The sequence below is a fragment of the Lissotriton vulgaris genome, chromosome 12 (assembly GCF_964263255.1).
Source record: "Lissotriton vulgaris chromosome 12, aLisVul1.2, whole genome shotgun sequence".
NCBI lineage: Eukaryota > Metazoa > Chordata > Amphibia > Caudata > Salamandridae > Lissotriton > Lissotriton vulgaris.
Window position 1 is genome coordinate 11,391,604 of NC_141700.1, and position 16,244 is coordinate 11,407,847.

The following is a 16,244-nucleotide window of genomic DNA, read 5'->3' on the forward strand; positions in this document are numbered from 1 at the left end:
CTGCACCCGGCCGCCCAAGTGCCCCTGGTGGTGCAGTACCTACCTTGGTCTGACCCTTGCCCAGTGTTAGTACAAACCCCTTGAAGACTGGATGTGTAAGTCTAGTACTTACCTGTAAATGCATAGAATAGTTTTCTTTCCATAGGATTGCATTGCATTTCTGTGTGGTGCATTTAAATGTCTACCTTTCACCATTGCTAAGTTCTACTGCTACTGATTGACAATATCATAGTATTTCTAGTACTTTAAAACATTTTTACTGCCTTGCAAAACAATTTCTACTGCTTCTTGAAAAGTATTACTGCTATTCATGAAACTGTTGCTTATTTGCAATGGAGTTCCTCTCTGTTCTAAAATAAAATAATGATGTAATAACTTTTTAGACAAAGCAATTGGTTTAGGGTTCAGTCTTTGAGTGTGTGTAATCATTTATTGCCCAAGTGTGTACAGCAAATGCTTAACACAACCCTCTGATAAGCCTAACTGCTCGACCACACTAGCACAAATGGAGCTTTTAGTATTATATACTTACACTTTTGAAAGCCTATGGGGATCCACTGGACTCTGTGCACACTGTACCTTATACTTTGGTATAGTATATGCAGAGCCAGCTTTCTAAACCTGTCCACACAATTTTTCGCTCCCCCAGACAGGGATGGTCGTCGGCTTGATAATATCGGCAAGGAATTCTCCTCCATGGCAGCTAATACAGTTAGATTGGCAAGTTCCCTAGCTATATTAGGTCGTTATGACTGCCAAACGTGGTCAGATATGTCCACTTACATTGAATTACTGCCAGAGGAGGCCAATCTGGAAGCTCTAAAGATTCTACAAGAGGGTGAAAGAATATTGGCAGAGATAATTGACTTCGCCAATGATGTCTCTTCTGTTGGGTTCAGACAACTTGTTGGAGCAGCTGTTCTCCGCAGACAAGGATGGTTAAAACAGACTTCCTTCTGCCTGGTGATTCAAAGTAAGATACTGGACTTGCTATTTGAAGGCGAATCATTGTTTAGCAAACACGGGAATTATGCCTGTAGGAAGGTAGGATCCTTCTAACATGGTTACCCCCCACTTTTTGCCATAGTCTGGCTGGGATCCTGCTAATCAGGACCCTAGTCACTGTGCTTTTTCCTTAAATTGGTCAACGGTAAGTACTTCGGTACCTTCTTATTGGCTACTGGTGTACCCTTCTAAGTCCCTAGGATATGATAGATAGGTACCCAGGGCATTGGTACACAAGCATGTATTATTCTACCCATTAGAGACCACTCAAACTGTGACTTCAGGCCTGCAATTGCAGCCTGTGTAAGCTGGTGCTAGCCCCATTTACAACAGATAAACGTTTTCTTATATCTGAGGTCACTACACTTAAAACCTATAAGTCACCCCTAAGGCCTGCCTTTCAATCCTGAAGGTAGAGTGCTTGATTATAAGTGTGAGGGTGCCCTGCATGAGCAGGACATCCCCATACAAACCCAGAAGTCTATTTCCAGGATTTGTAAGTGTGGTCAACCATGTTATACACTTAGTGGACATCAAGTCAATTACGAGATGTCTAACTATATATTGGCTGCACCGAAACCGGTCATGTTTGGTATCAAACATGTTGGAATCCTACCCCAACAGCTATTCCAGTGAGAGACTGGGGGGACAAAGGGAGGAGGGGGGCTGGAAACCTGGTTTTTACAGCGGCTGCACTATTGTGCCAAGTATAGAATTAACCGGCCGGCTGTAGAGTGCTGAGGCTGCCGGCTAGGCCACTGGTCGGGCAGGGCTGCGCGGTACCAGTCAGTCGGCTGAACATCCAAGTACGGGGAGAGGGACTCTTCTGGACTTGTGAGCATACAATTGTTGTGTTTTTTTTTTCCTATTCATTGATTGCAAGTTGAGGGGGGTGGGTGGTGCTTTGGGGCGGGGTTCGGAGTCTTCTGACCAGGATTGGATTAGGAGATGCAGTACTACCGCCTGTGGGTGGGGGGTGTTGTGGTTCCTTGTTTTGGTTGTGAGGGGGATGCTGCCGGGCCAAATTGTAAAATTGTTATGGGATGTATAAGTTGTCCGCTTTTTGGAGGGTCACACTGCACTGTGGTGGGGGATCACATGTATGCTAGTTGGGTGCTGCGATATCATGGACTGCGGACTCATGACAGGTGATACACAAAGGTACAAATTAGTAACATGGAATGTTAGGGGGCTCAATAACATGATTACGCGAATTAGGGTGGCCACCTACCTCCGGGGCTATGGGGTCTGCATTGCATTGCATTGCTACAGGAGACACACCTTTGGGGAGACTGCCTCAAATATGTCGAGCGTAGATGGCGGGGGCAGTTTTTCGCCACATCTTACTCCGGGTTCACCAGAGGTGCGTTAATATGGGTGGCGCCGAGAGTCCCTTTCAAGGCCCTGCACACAAAACTGGATCCAGAGGGCAGGTTTGTGATAGTGGTGGGGACGTTAGATGGGCGTAGTGTATGCTTGGTGAATGTTTATGCTCCGAACAGTGATGACGGGGAGTTTCTGGGTCAGGTGCTGGGATAGTTAGACCTGGACCCAGACACGGAGCTACTTGTTGCAGTGGATTTCAACTGTGCCCTTGATGGGGAACTAGATAGATACCCCACTAAATTAGATGTCAAACCAAAGATGAGGGAAGCAATGAACCAGATGCTATAGAGTTATGGCCTGTTAGATGCATGGAGGCCCCGCAACCCAGCCCATCGGGTGTACTCGTGCTAAACGCCTGCTGGCAATACCCATAGCAGATTGGACTACTTCTTCCTCCAAGGAACTGCAATGTATCGAGTAGCGGAGATCCAATATTTGGCGTGCTACTTGTCTGACCACGCCCCGCTCCTGCTTTTGTATTCGGTAGGCAGACCACGGCCCAAGATCCTGCTTTGGAGACTCAACACCGAGGCCTTGAGCGACTCTACCTATAAAGATGCTATTTTGCAGGGGCTCGAGACGTATCTGGAGGTGAACTGTGGCTCGACTAGCACCAGGGCGACTGAGTGGGATGCCATGAAAGTGGTAATTCGAGGGATCTGTTTGTCCACGGAGGTAGGAGTAAAAAAGGTGTTGGAACAGGATCTCCGACAGTATGAGGACTGTCTGTCAGTGATGGAAAAAAAGACTTTCCTACAGACAAGGAGCGGCTGCCTGAATGGACGGCCACGCGCCAACAGCTGGGGGACATGTGGGCCTTGCTCAGCAAATTTAATAGAACGGCCAGCAGGCGGAGATGGTACTCGGAGGGCGACAAGGCTGGGAGGCTGCTAGCGCGTCTAATTCGGGCAAAAACTCAACCCCACCTGATTCTGGCACTGAAGAATGAGATGGGCCAGATGGTGTATACTCAACAGGCGATTAATTATGTATTTCGGTCCCATCTATGTAAAATATACTCACAGTCTCAGCCTTCTGTGGGCCCTGAGGGCATGGATACATTTCTCGAAGGGGTGCAGCTGCCTTGTGTGGACGCGGACAGTCAGGAGGAATTGGGGGGCCCCTTCGGGAGGAGGAATTACGAGCCGCGATAGCCCACCTGCAGACCGCAAAGTCCCCAGGGATGGATGGATTAGCTGTTGAACTTTACAAAGAGTTCAAGGGGGTTTTGGTCCCGAAACTCCTTGAAATTGCAACGGAGGCTTACGACGGAGGCTCGCTCCCAGATTCCAGGCCGGCAGCAACGATAGTCATGATCCCCAAGGATCCTCTTCTTCCCGGATCGTATAGGCCTATATCCATGCTGAATGTGGATTTGAAAATTATCAGCCAGGTTCTGGCCAGTAGACTCCTCCCCTACCTTAGGCGACTGGTCCACGACGACCAGTCGGGTTTTAGTCCGGGCATGAATATGTTGCAGAACATTCGTCGCATGGCCCACGTCATGCAAGCCTTGGGGGGACGGGCCCAGCAAAACACACTAGTATTTCTTGATATCGAACAAGCATTCAATTCGATCCGTTGGGCTGATCTCTGGAAGGTGCTTTTGAAGCTGGGATTGGGGAGGGGTTTGTAAAGTGGATACGGCTGCTTTATACTCGGCCAGTGTCCACACGGGACGAGTCAGACGAAATACCCATAACGAGAGGGACGCGTCAGGGGTACCCTCTCACTCCCTTACTCTTTGCCCTGGCAATGGAACCGTTGGCATGTCATCTCCGCACGGTGCTTGAGGTTCAGGGCATTAGAGTGGGGGATAGGGAGCACGTGGTGTCCCTGTATGTGGACGATGCGCTGATTTATTTGAATCAGCCGACACAGTCGTTGCCGACCTTGATGGCTGCACTGTCGCGGTTTGCAGCTGCTTCTGGTCTTGCGGTGAATAAAGCAAAATTTCAGCTCTACGCGATTGGAGAGCAGCCCGACTGGGATACACTTCGCTACCTGGGGATCTGGATTGGACGGAATTCGGCTACCTTCTTCCAGCACAACATGGGAAGGATAATCCGGGGTCTGAGGGGGGAGTATCACCTTCTGGAACACCCTTAAGCTCTCCTTGATGGGGAAGATCGCCTTAATCAAACTGGTCTTTCTCCCGCGCTGTCTGTGCGGTCCTTTTATGAGCTGCTGCACCGGGTGTTTCAAAAGCTGGATTCCCTATTAGTCCTCCTATTGTGGAACGGGAAGCGGTGTAGGGTGAGTCTAGAGGTCCTGAAGCGTAGAGGGGGCGCAGGGGTTTAGAAGTCCCAGATCTGGAACTTTATTACTTTGCATCACAACTGCAACATGCTATTGCATGGCTGGATACGGACCCCTCTTGGGAGAGGTCCTTGCTTGCAGGTACTTATGGGAGTGGGCAGTTGGGAGCGCTGCTGTGGCAGGTGGGGGGGCGACGAGACCACGGCCCCCCACTAGTGCGGTTGGTGGCCACGGTATGGGATCGAGTGGTACGGCGCCTAATTCGCGACAGGCCGTTCGCCCCTGACATGGATCTCTGGCTGATGCCACCCATTGCCCGGATTAGACAGGTCATATCTACAGACAAGTGGAAGGAGAGGGGCTGCCTGATGCTAGCTGACCTCTTTATCCAGGCGATAAATTTATCACTTATCAAGAGGCGGTGACCTCCTTCGAGCTGGGATGGGGGCAATTTCTCCAATACGCTAAACTAGCGTCAATAGCACGGCAGCTATGGCCCTCGTTTCCGGAGGCTCCGGTGCACACCCGCACTCTGGTCCCCATGTTGGCGATGGCGGGGGGCCGTAAGTTTGTGACTCACCTCTACAGGGCATTAAGGGAGGATAAAAAGTTGCGGCCCCTGAGGATAGAAGATAAATGGCAGCAGGCGTGTCCGCAGGAGATTATCCCCTAGACTGGGAAAAATTACATGAAAGTGTGCGGAAGATATCCGTGAGCAACCGCTTCAACCAAATCCAGTATAATATTATATACATGACTTACCTCTCACCCAAGTGGCTTCAGGCCATTGATAGTACCAGAGATTCCCACTGTCCGAGATGTCGCAGTGCATGGGCGGATTTTATACACAATGTGTGGGCGTGCCCTATGCTCCAGTCATACTGGGGGTCGGTTTTGGAGGTTCTGACGAGGGTGACGGGGTGGATAGTAGACCTGGACCCACGTGCTTGCCTCCTGGGCTTGATCCCCCGGGATCCCAAACGGAAGATAAGCAGGCGGTTCCTAATGTTGGGCCTAGTCACAGCCCGGCGTCGTATTGCAATCCATTGGTTGTCCCCACAGGGCCCGTAGCTGCTGAAGTGGAGGGTGGACCTGCTGGAGTGGGCACTGGCATAGGAAGGGCAAATGCGGAATACTAGGAGGGATGGCAAAGTACCTGAGGTATTGCTGGCTTGGGGGGCAATGTTTCAAGAGTTGGTGGGACAGGACGCCCAATTGACACAGGGCAGTTCGGAGTCAGTGCCAATTAGGCAGGGGGAGGCTCCGGTTCAGGACGAAGTGACACACGGTGACCCACCATAGGGAGTATGTGACTCTGACCTTATCTCTTTTCTTTTTATGGACCCGGCAGCAGGGGAGGGGGTGGAGGGGTATGGGGGGAGGGGTGGGGGGGGGCGGGAGAGTTCTCATACAGTTGTATAATGTTTAAGCGAAAATGTAACTGCAAATGTGGTAGACGAAGGAACCTCCACCATCATCCTCATCGTTATACAGCCTGCCGATTGTTGTAGTTGATATGTGGACCTCCCCGAAAGCGGCGGCTACGCTGTATGTTTCTACCTTTCTTGCTTTATTGTGCTGGAGATGTAAACCTAACAAAGGAATTTACACACAAAAAAAACCCATCTATTTCAGTGTTGGATTAAGGATCCCATTTACTGGTTGGCTCACCTAGGGAGGTCCCCTGTATTCCTGGTAGCAGCCTTTCAGGGTCTAACAGCAAGCTAGTGCTGCTGCCTACCAAACACGATTTTGCCCTCCTGCTGCGGAGCCAGGCTAGAGTAGGAGAAGGAAGAAAAATAGGTTTCCTGTCACAGGGGTGTGTGACCACCTCCCAGTCAGGACTTGGTGTATTGGGGCTGGGGTGGGGGCGTTTGCCAGCACCGCCAGACGTCTGTGAAGGGCACATTTTGTGCCCTCCCTGCATACTCCAGTTTGAGCCAGTCCAGGCAGCCCTTGGCTCACCTCTTTGGTGCAAAACTGGACAAAGAACATGGGAGTATCCTCCCCTCGGTCCAGCCCCTACTCTGGGACGGACCCTTGAATCGTCCCAACCAGGGCTCAAGTCCTAAAAAAAGAAGTGGGGGGACTCTCCAATTAAGGTGGCATCACAGGAAGTGACATCACAACAGGAAGTGACATCACGGCAGGAAGTGACATCACATGTGAGGCAGATCTATCATTTGCACATATTGCAAGATTTAACAATTGAAGCTGCTCAGTACTTAAGCCAGTGACTTAAGGTCCCTGTGTGGGGGAATTAACAGCCCAAATATGGATGAAGTTTGGGTATGTAAAACTTAAGAGTACATTTCATATCTTTTAAGAACAACTCTGCCCATGGCTGTCCAGGGCCTAGGGGTGACCTATATGTCATGAAAGGGAAGGTTTGGTCCTGGCAAGTAGGTAAAATTACCAGGTCGAAATGGCAGTTTAAAACTGCACACACAGGCTCTGCAGTGGCAGGCCTGAGACATAGGTAAAAGGCTACTTAGGTGGGTGGCACACTAGTAGCATTTGATTTATAGGCCCTGGGCACAGGTGGTGCACTTCAGTAGGGACCCATAAGTAAACCAAATATGCCAATCATGGATGCCAATTGTCATCACATTTGAGATACAGAGCACATGCACACTTTAGCACTGATCAGCAGTGGTAAAGTGCTCAAGAGTTCTAAAGTCAGCAAAAACTAAGTCAAAAACTGGAGGTTAGAAAGCAAAAAGTCAGGGTAAACTACACCAAACGATACCAGGTCTAACACTTACAACAATAGGATAATCCTTATGTGCTACACATATCATAACACATTGACTGTATTGTGCCAAGCCCTACAAGACAGATTCAAGGGCGCCATAAACAAATGACACGATTTTACCCTAAAATTGACCAAATGTGTACCCCATTGCGCGGGAGTATCAGAAAGTCACTTAACCTAGGGCACCAGAAAACCATGCATCTCTCATGCATAATGCATGCACACAATGTCACATAGGTGCAAAGATGCTGAGAATTAATTGGAACAAACAGGTGCATATAAGTTATTTTGTGGAGTTGACTGCAGCCAATTGAGCTAATTCCGAGTGGCCCAGTGGCTCCGCACCGGGGATCACTGGGTGTGGGAACATCGGACCCAGCTTTAAGAGATGCAGCTGTGCACCTGGTTACACCTTGGGTTAAGGTGGGGCAGGAGCTAATGGTGCAAGTTCAAACTGCCCGTAACTCCCACCTCTAGACAATGCTTCACCAAGGGAGACTACAGGTTTTCTTTGTCCAGGATACCTTACCCGATCAACAATCCCAGATCTGCACACGCTTACCACTAATATTGACAACTTTCTCAAGTTATTCCACATCCTCAAGGTTATTTCTCTTTCCCAGGACAAAAACAGCTTGTGAAACTTTAGGAAAATTTGCCATCTAAAACTTTCATTATGAGTTGGTTAGATTTAGCTGCAGGGATACCGACCAGAAACCGATATTCTGAGAACCCGATATCTCTGCACCTACATCCCACCACCTCCTCTTCAGGATTCAGTTGGCTCACTTCTCAGGTAGCTTAAACTCTAGCACTAAGATGTATTGAAAAATTTGAAGAAGGCATGAAGTGATTCCATAAAGCACTAGTGCAATAGGATATAATACACTTCTAGTAAGGCCGACAGAATATTTATCAAGTGTGTGAAGGAGTACTAGTCCGCTAAGCTCGGGCACATAATCCTATAGAAAAACTTTCTAAAATATATGCAAAAATACTTAAAACAACTCGCTACATTAAAATAATTTTGAGCAGGGGCTCGTATATCAACGTAATCTTAGATTACGAGTCTAACAGAGGGCAGGAAGGCACAAAAAAACAAGGGAAAAACAAGTCTAACAGAGGGCAGAAAGGCACAAAAAACGAGTCTAACAGGGCAGAAAGGCACAAAACCAAGGGAAAACTTGTCGAACAGAGGGCAGAAAGGCACGAAAACAAGGGAAAAACTAGTCGAACAGAGGGCAGAAAGGCACGAAAACAAGGGAAAAACGAGTCTAACAGAGGGCAGAAAGGCACAAAAACAAGGGAAAACGAGGGGAACAGGGCAGAAAGGCAGGAAAAAAGGGTAAAACGAGTCTAACAGAGGGCAGAAAGGCACGAAGAAAAGGGAAAAACTAGTCTACGAGGGGAACAGAGGGCAGAAAGGCACGAAAAAAATGGAAAAACGAGTCTAACAGGGCAGAAAGGAACGACGAGTCTAACAGGGCAGAAAGGAATGGAAAAACGAGTCTAACAGAGGGCAGAAAGGCACGAAAAAAAGGGAAAAACGAGTCTAACAGAGGGCAGAAAGGCACGAAAACGAGGGGAACAGAGGGCAGAAAGGCAGGAAAAAAGGGGAAAACGAGTCTAACAGAGGGCAGAAAGGCACGAAAAAAAGGGAAAACGAGGGGAACAGGGCAGAAAGGCACGAAAGAAAGGGAAAAACGAGTCTAACAGAGGGCAGAAAGCCACGAAAAACGAGTCGAACAGAGGGCAGTAAGGCACAAAAACAAGGGAAAAGGAGTCGAACAGAGGGCAGAAAGGCACAAAAAAAAAACGAGTGTAGCCATTAAACGTGTATACACTTACCTTAAAAGTGAATAAAGGGCATGGCGCACGAGGGCGGGACTGCTGAGGTGCAGAAACACCCATCCAGTGACGTCTGCTATGACCACTGATTGGTCGCAGACGTCTCTGTTCCACTGGTAGGTCCGAGTATAGCCCCCCCCCCCCCCCCCCCCCCCCCCCCTGGCAAGGTTAAGAAGGGGTGAGGCGGGTTGCATGAGCTGCGATAGGCGTCGGCGTGGTGAGCAGTCCGAGGCTTCACCCGGAAATGTCTGCTTTGGTCAGTGTGCGTTGCATCGCATGCTGAAGGAGCAGGCCAGCGCAGGGTGGACGGCATTTTAACAAGTAAGCAGGGGGGATGGCATCCACCCTGGAAAATAAGTGGGGGGACGCCATCTACCCACGTGGTACCCCGACTCGAGCCTTGGTCCCAACCCTTTCCTTTGGGTACTTAAGGGCTTACCTGTGGGTGGCTCTTCAGACTCGTCGTGGGACAAGATTCAGATCTGAAACCACTTATACTTTTACAGTTTCTGCATTTTGGACTTCGCTTTGGGAACAGAGACTGCATTTGACAAGATTCCTGCTGCTCCTGGTCTCATTATTCCTGCCTGTCTTCTGTGTTGCCTGTGCTTCATCCAGGTTCTTCTCCAGGCATGTGGGCATCAAAGACACCCGAAGGAATCGCCCTTGGGGTAAAGGAGTCTGCAGGCACCACAACTAAGCTGACCAGTCTGCTGCTACTGATGTCCTCCGGACTTCGAAAGGCCCAGGAACACAGGTGTTGGTTCTGCAACTCTCTCGAAGCCTACACTGGCTTCTCTTCGAGTTTGAGGCCAGTATCCCTAGTCGGAACTTCTGGAACAGCACCCCTGTGCACTGCGTCAACTTGCTGTTGCCAAGGCTTGTTGACTCTTCAGAGAATTACGGGTTCCAAGAAGCTCCAGCATCTCTTCCTGTCAAGATCTTCATCCTCACCGCATTCTCTGCATCGTGAGCCTGCATGTTTGGTAAGCTGCTCAAGGTCCTCTTGCGACTCCTGTGCCTTTGGCCTATGGGTCCTCATGGGGGTCTTCTTTCGCTCCAGTGGGCTCCCCTGCTTGCTCTGGGCCTGCTCTGACGCTCCTGGACTTCCACAGCGTCACCTCCTCCTCACAGCTGCAGCAACAAGGTCACCATTCACTCTCCTGCATCTTCCGTCATCGGTTGTCATTGGTCTTTCTTGCCTCCTGGTCACTCCCGAGTGACATAGACTCTGTCCCCTCTGCTTGCAGGTATTTTTCTTCAAGAATCCATCCTTTGATTCCTGTATTGAAGGTCGATTTTCACACCATTTTCACTAGTTGTCCAGAATAACATCTGATAAGTGGGTGCTCGATGTGATCTCCAGAGGACACACCCTAGAGTTTCTCCAAACACCCCATCAGGCCCACCTCCCCTCCCTTGATAAAACTCCTAAACCAGATCTCCATCATGCTAAAAAAAAAGGGAGCAATAGAAGTCGTTCCAAAACTTCAGAAGGGATTGGGATTCTACTCCCTTTTCTATCTAATAAAAAAAAAAAACAGGAGATTGCCATCCAATTCTGGACCTGCGAAGTATGAACCGAATTCTGAAGAAGTAATACTTCTGCATGATAACGCTTCGGGATATATTACAACTCCTCAACAAGGGAAATCATATGATATCACTGGTTCTTCAAGATGCATGCTTCCACTTTCTGATACACCCAAAACACCACAAATTCCTCCTCTTCCCTGTAGCCAGCACCCACTTACAATTCAAGGTCCTTCCATTGGGCTAAAATCAGCTTCCAGAATGTTTACCAAGATGCTAGCTCCAGTCGCAGTCCATCTCAGACAAAAAGGAATGGAAAGGGGAGACCACTCGGTCCCTCCGAACGTATGGATGGGTGCCCCGATCCCCCGGGAAACCATTGTGGGCGGGGGGCGTGTCCCGGCTGGTATGCCCGAAGCGGCGTGGCCGGAACACGCTCCTCCCGCCCAAAAGAGGTTGTCCTAAAACACCCGCCCGGAAGTCCGTGCACTGATGGGCGTGCTTGAGGCGGGGCCCCGCCCTCCCGTAGCTGGATAAAAGGTGCGAGAATCCAACGAAGCATCCTCTTGTTCCTGTGCTCTGAAGGCTGTACCACTCGTCGCTCGTGAGCCCTCAAGGGAACAAGCTGCACTTTTTTGACCCACCCACCAGCCCCTTGTTGCAAAGTTTGTAAAATAAAGAAATATCGAATGGTGTTATTTGATGTAATAAAACATGTATGGCAATCATTTCTTACATCATAAATGTATGACGAGGGTATACATGTAATTGAATACTTGCTTGTAGGCCATTTTTTCCTTTGTAGAAACGTAATGGAACAGATTCAATGAAGTTTGTGCTTTGCTTTAGGACCTTTTTCCCTTTGTAGCAATGTTGAAGTTGGTGAATTTATCAAGCTGTTGCAAGTTTAGTCATAGTTTTTCTTTCCTTAGTAGGTAAAACAATCGTCGTATTTATTTTTGGTCGGGCGGTAAGGTCATGATCGGTGAGCAGTGATTTCAAGGTCCCTAGGGGGGGCGCCACCCATTATGGATGGGAGCGCCCGGGGGGAGGCGGCCATTGGCCCCTCCCACGGGGGGCGACACCCACTACGGATGGGTCGCCCAGAGGGAGACGGCCATAGACCCCTCCCAGGGGGAGACGGCTATATATTCCCCCCTCCCACGAATTTCCCGGGGGCCGGATATCCGCTCAGGCGGAAGAGAGTGTGGGGAAGGGGGGGAGTCCACGCTGTCCTTCTTACGGATACCTCGCACACGAACTCAGACGACCTTAAGATGGCGTCGAGTGAAAGGGGGCCCCCACGACAAGGGAAGTTACAATTGGCGGCGAGGGTAAAGTCCTCTGCGCATGCGCCCCTCACACCGTGAGGGCAGGAAGTTGGTGATAGGGATCTGACACCGGTTAAGACCTTGCCGTTGGCCCTTAGTGTTAGGTTGTACAAATTCAAATGTAATGCATTTATCAGGATGCTAGACTCGGCTAGGAAACCTTTGTATTAGAGATTTGTTAAGGTTAGCCTGAAAAACCTGTCTTCATCAAGATGTAATTGAAGTTGAATTTGTACATGATTCATGAAACATTTTAATTTAAAGTTTTAAATGTTGTTTCATATTTTAATAAATACAGCCAAGGGGGTCGTGAGGCCCCCCCGCCTTCCAAAAGTTCAAATCTGTGTCTGTCTCCTTCCCATGGGGAATTGGTGTTGGGAGGGGTGGCGGGCATCCCAGCCCATATCCAAGTGTTTCCATACTTGAGCAATTAGCTCGTAAAAGCTTCCACGCATCAACAAGCAGCAACAACCACGTTCTTCTCTCTTTTACTGTTCACCACACTCTGCCTTACCGTCAATTAACAGAAATCTCACTTGCATCCCACAACAACGTTGACATTCTGCAGCGCATTCCTAGACACAGTTCGAAACAAAGCATTTCACTCACAAGCAAGTCAGGTAAAGATTTGGCAACTAGCTCACAGACTGTCCACAAAAAAATCAGTTTCTGTCCGGATCTACAAATAATTGAATTGTTCCTACATCCCTCTTGCTCCGAATTGCCCACTGCAAATACGTCCACTTCAAGAGGAACTGGACACGCATTGGTTCTAGACGCAGGGGTCCTTCGATGACCTCATTCAAATAGCTACTAAGAAAGTAGCCATGTCTTGTTGGACACAAACTTCAAATCCGTCCAGAGGTCCCTCATATCTAACACAAATTTCCAACTATATCATAACTACGAATGACTCACTAGAAGGTTGTGGTGCCCAACCCCAGGACTTATTAATAAGTGGCAAATGGAGGCCAGGAGAAATCCACCAACCAGAGCTTAGGGCTATTGCCTTAGCAGTGAATTTATTTCTCCCTAAGATACAAAAATCATTGGTGCTCCTTTGTACAGACAATATCACCAGTATGTTTTATCTCAACAAGCAGGGGGAAACGCGCTGACCAGTGCTATCTCATCAAACACAACAGATCCGGAACTGGGCTAATCAGCATCAGATATCACTCAAAGCAGAACATGTGTCAGGAGTGTCCAACATCCTTTCAGACTCGCTAAGCAGGATAGGTATCCTTTACCACAAGTGGGAGCTAAACCAGCACGTTATGGACAGTTTTTTTCTCCGGTGGGGCAAGCCGAACTTGAATCTGTTAGCTACGAAGAAGAACAGAAAATTCCCATTCTTCTCAAGTTGGCATCCCAACAGCGATCGTTTGGGAATGTGTTTTTAATGAGATGGTCAGGAATCTAGGCTTACGCTTTTCACCCCGATCCCGTTGGTTCCACAGGTGCTCATCAAACTGAAGAGAGAGCCTTGCAGAATTCTCCTCGTAGTCGACAAGTGGCCCATTAAGTTCTGGTTCACCGAACTCCTGCTCCTCTCGGAACAACCTCATGTCCAGCTCATACCAATACCAACGTTGCTGACCATGAGCCAGGGCCAGGCCTGTCATCCTGACCCAGCATCACTACACTTATCGACCTCATTCCTAAGTTCAATGAGTTCTCCATGATAGACATTCCTTCAGACTGCAGGGAAATCTTTGCAAAAGCAAGAGCGGACACTAAGAACACAATTTATAAACTCAGGTGGTAACCCTTCTGCCTAGAGACCATTGAGCCCACTCAGACTTGTGGTCACTGAGCTAAAGATGAGAGGTAAAAGCCCAGAACTGGTATCACCTTCAACTTTCTTGTCGCTGGGCAAGAGATGATGTAGATGCCCAGCGCCATTATCCCTTTCAGGCTCCTTGTTGGGGTTCTAGATAGAAGAGGTGAGTATCCAGCATCGATATAGCCATCATCCCTCATTGATGTCCTATGGTTGAGACTTGGACAGTCGACTGCACTCAAGGCTTGAACTGTAGCCTTCTCACCCATGCTAAAATTCCTTGTGTGTTCTTATTGCCGTACTTTGTCGCTAACGTGTCTACTGCTGATAAATCTTGTTTTTCATTTCACAGGGTACCTTGGAGGGTTTGGAGGAGGAGCTGTTGACTTTTTTCTCCGTGAGCCCTGAGTCTGTGTACACGGCCATGCTACAGAACAGGTGAGCATGCCTGGTTAGAGAGGTGGACACTGCAGCCAGAGGTCTGTGCCAGCTCTTGTATATGGGTAGCATAGTTTACATGCTACTGTTCCCTTTTCCGCGTACCTGTTTAAGTGTACCACTTGAAAGCTTCTGGGGCGGGACTTTGTCTTTCTGAGAGACTTTTGTAGACTACACTGAAGAGGACATTGTAAACTACCTTCCTGGGGAACTTGCTGTGTGTTGAGGGAACGGAAGACAGCAGTGCTCCGTTTTCTGACTCTTGAAGTGCTTCGCTTCATTGATCTGGACCTTGTGCGTCGCATTCACCTTTGCACCCTTGTAACTTCTTGTTAGACTGATGCCTGGTCTTTTTGTAACGTGCAGTATTTTCTCTTCTAGCTACGAGCGGCTGCTGCTTCATGCTGTCTGCCAGTACATGGACCTCGCCTCTGCTAGTAAGCTGTTTTACCAGACCCAGCCACTTTTATAATTAACGTAACCCTAACCGCTCACTTCAGATGCTCTCCTTCTAAACTGTCCTCCACGAAGCTTCACCATCTATCCTAAACTCTTCCTCTCCTCACTTAACTCTACGCCCTCTCCTATAAACCTTGGCCCTTCTCGCCTCTTGCCATTCAGCACTGTCCTCTAACACCTGGACCAGACACACTTGAATTATGTAATTCTGCGACTGCAGTTTTTCCACATAGTTATTGATTTACCACGGAATCATCAGAATACTTAGCAAATTTTGCAAACAAATAAGTAGTTTCTACCTCCAAATGAATGTAGTGTTATTTGAAAAAAAGCTACCGCATGTGGTACAGTGCAGTGGCAAGCTTTTTGTTGAGCAGAAGCAGGCCACCTATCATTTGCTAACTGTTGTGTTTAGGTGTTAAACTGATATTAATGATGTGACACCTTTGCCCGTACAGCGTTAATATGTGAAAAGCTGACATAAGTGAAGCAATACCGCTTATAAATGTGCAGGATTACACAATGTAATTTGCCATTTCTCGTTGCATAATTTACTCAGCTCTGGAACATAACTTGTTCTTTCCCTGCCTCTTAATTCCAGTGGCCTAACCCTGACTGCACTTTTCTCCTGACATGACCCCACTCTTCTTCTGAGATGATGTTCTGTCCTGGTGACATTGAAACATTCATCCAGGCCTTAACCCGGCTCCCTCACTTCAGCTCTTCTATCCAACTGACCCCGACTCCTCTATCCAACTGACCCTGGCTCGCCTCTCTCCTCGTAATGGAAGCAACTTTCTGTCCCTCGTATCCTGAAGTCTTCCTCCTCATTGCACCACAACTCTCTCCTCCTGATTCAAATCCCCTCTCTTTTGATCTAAACTCCCTCTTTTCCTGTTCTGAACCATCTCTCCTCCTGACCCAAACTTTGTCTGTCCTCCTGACCCCGGACTCATTTCTCTTCCTGGTGTAATTGTCCTCTTTCCTCCTGCCCAGAACCTCCTCTCTCCTTCTGCCCCAACCCCCTTCCTACCCCCCAAAGCCCTCTTCTCCTCCCGCCCTGTACCCCCTCCCCTCCTGGTCGGATCCACTCTAGTCCTAAATCGGCCCATTTCTCCTCTGACACAGGCCACTGCACTTTGCTGACCTGGCCCTTTCTCCTGCCGACCTTCCCTTTTCCTTCCAAAGCCAGACTACTCTCTGCTGTTGGTCCAGATTCCCTCACTCCAGCAGACTTTATCCCTTCTCTCCTACTGACGTCATCCCTTCTCTCCTGCTGACTCATCCTACTGACTCTATCCTCTCTCTCCTGCTGACTCCATCCCCTCTCTCCTGCTAACTATCCCCACTCTCCTGCTGACTCAATCTCCTCTCCCCTGCTGACTCTATCCCCTCTCCCCTGCTTACTCTATCCCCACTCCGCTGCTGACTCTATCCCCTCTCTCCT

The 16,244-nt window shown here is 48.8% G+C and overlaps 1 protein-coding gene across 1 annotated transcript in view; it reads left to right on the top strand.

Annotated features, from left to right (window-relative positions):
* The window catches only part of R3HDM4 (R3H domain containing 4), a 236,759-nt gene that overhangs the window by 196,855 nt on the left and 23,660 nt on the right, over positions 1–16,244 (top strand). The window contains exons 6-7 of the mRNA XM_086946720.1: positions 14,253–14,338; positions 14,720–14,775. Coding sequence (XP_086802846.1) covers positions 14,253–14,338; positions 14,720–14,775 — 142 coding nt within the window. The remainder of the gene's footprint in view (positions 1–14,252; positions 14,339–14,719; positions 14,776–16,244) is intronic.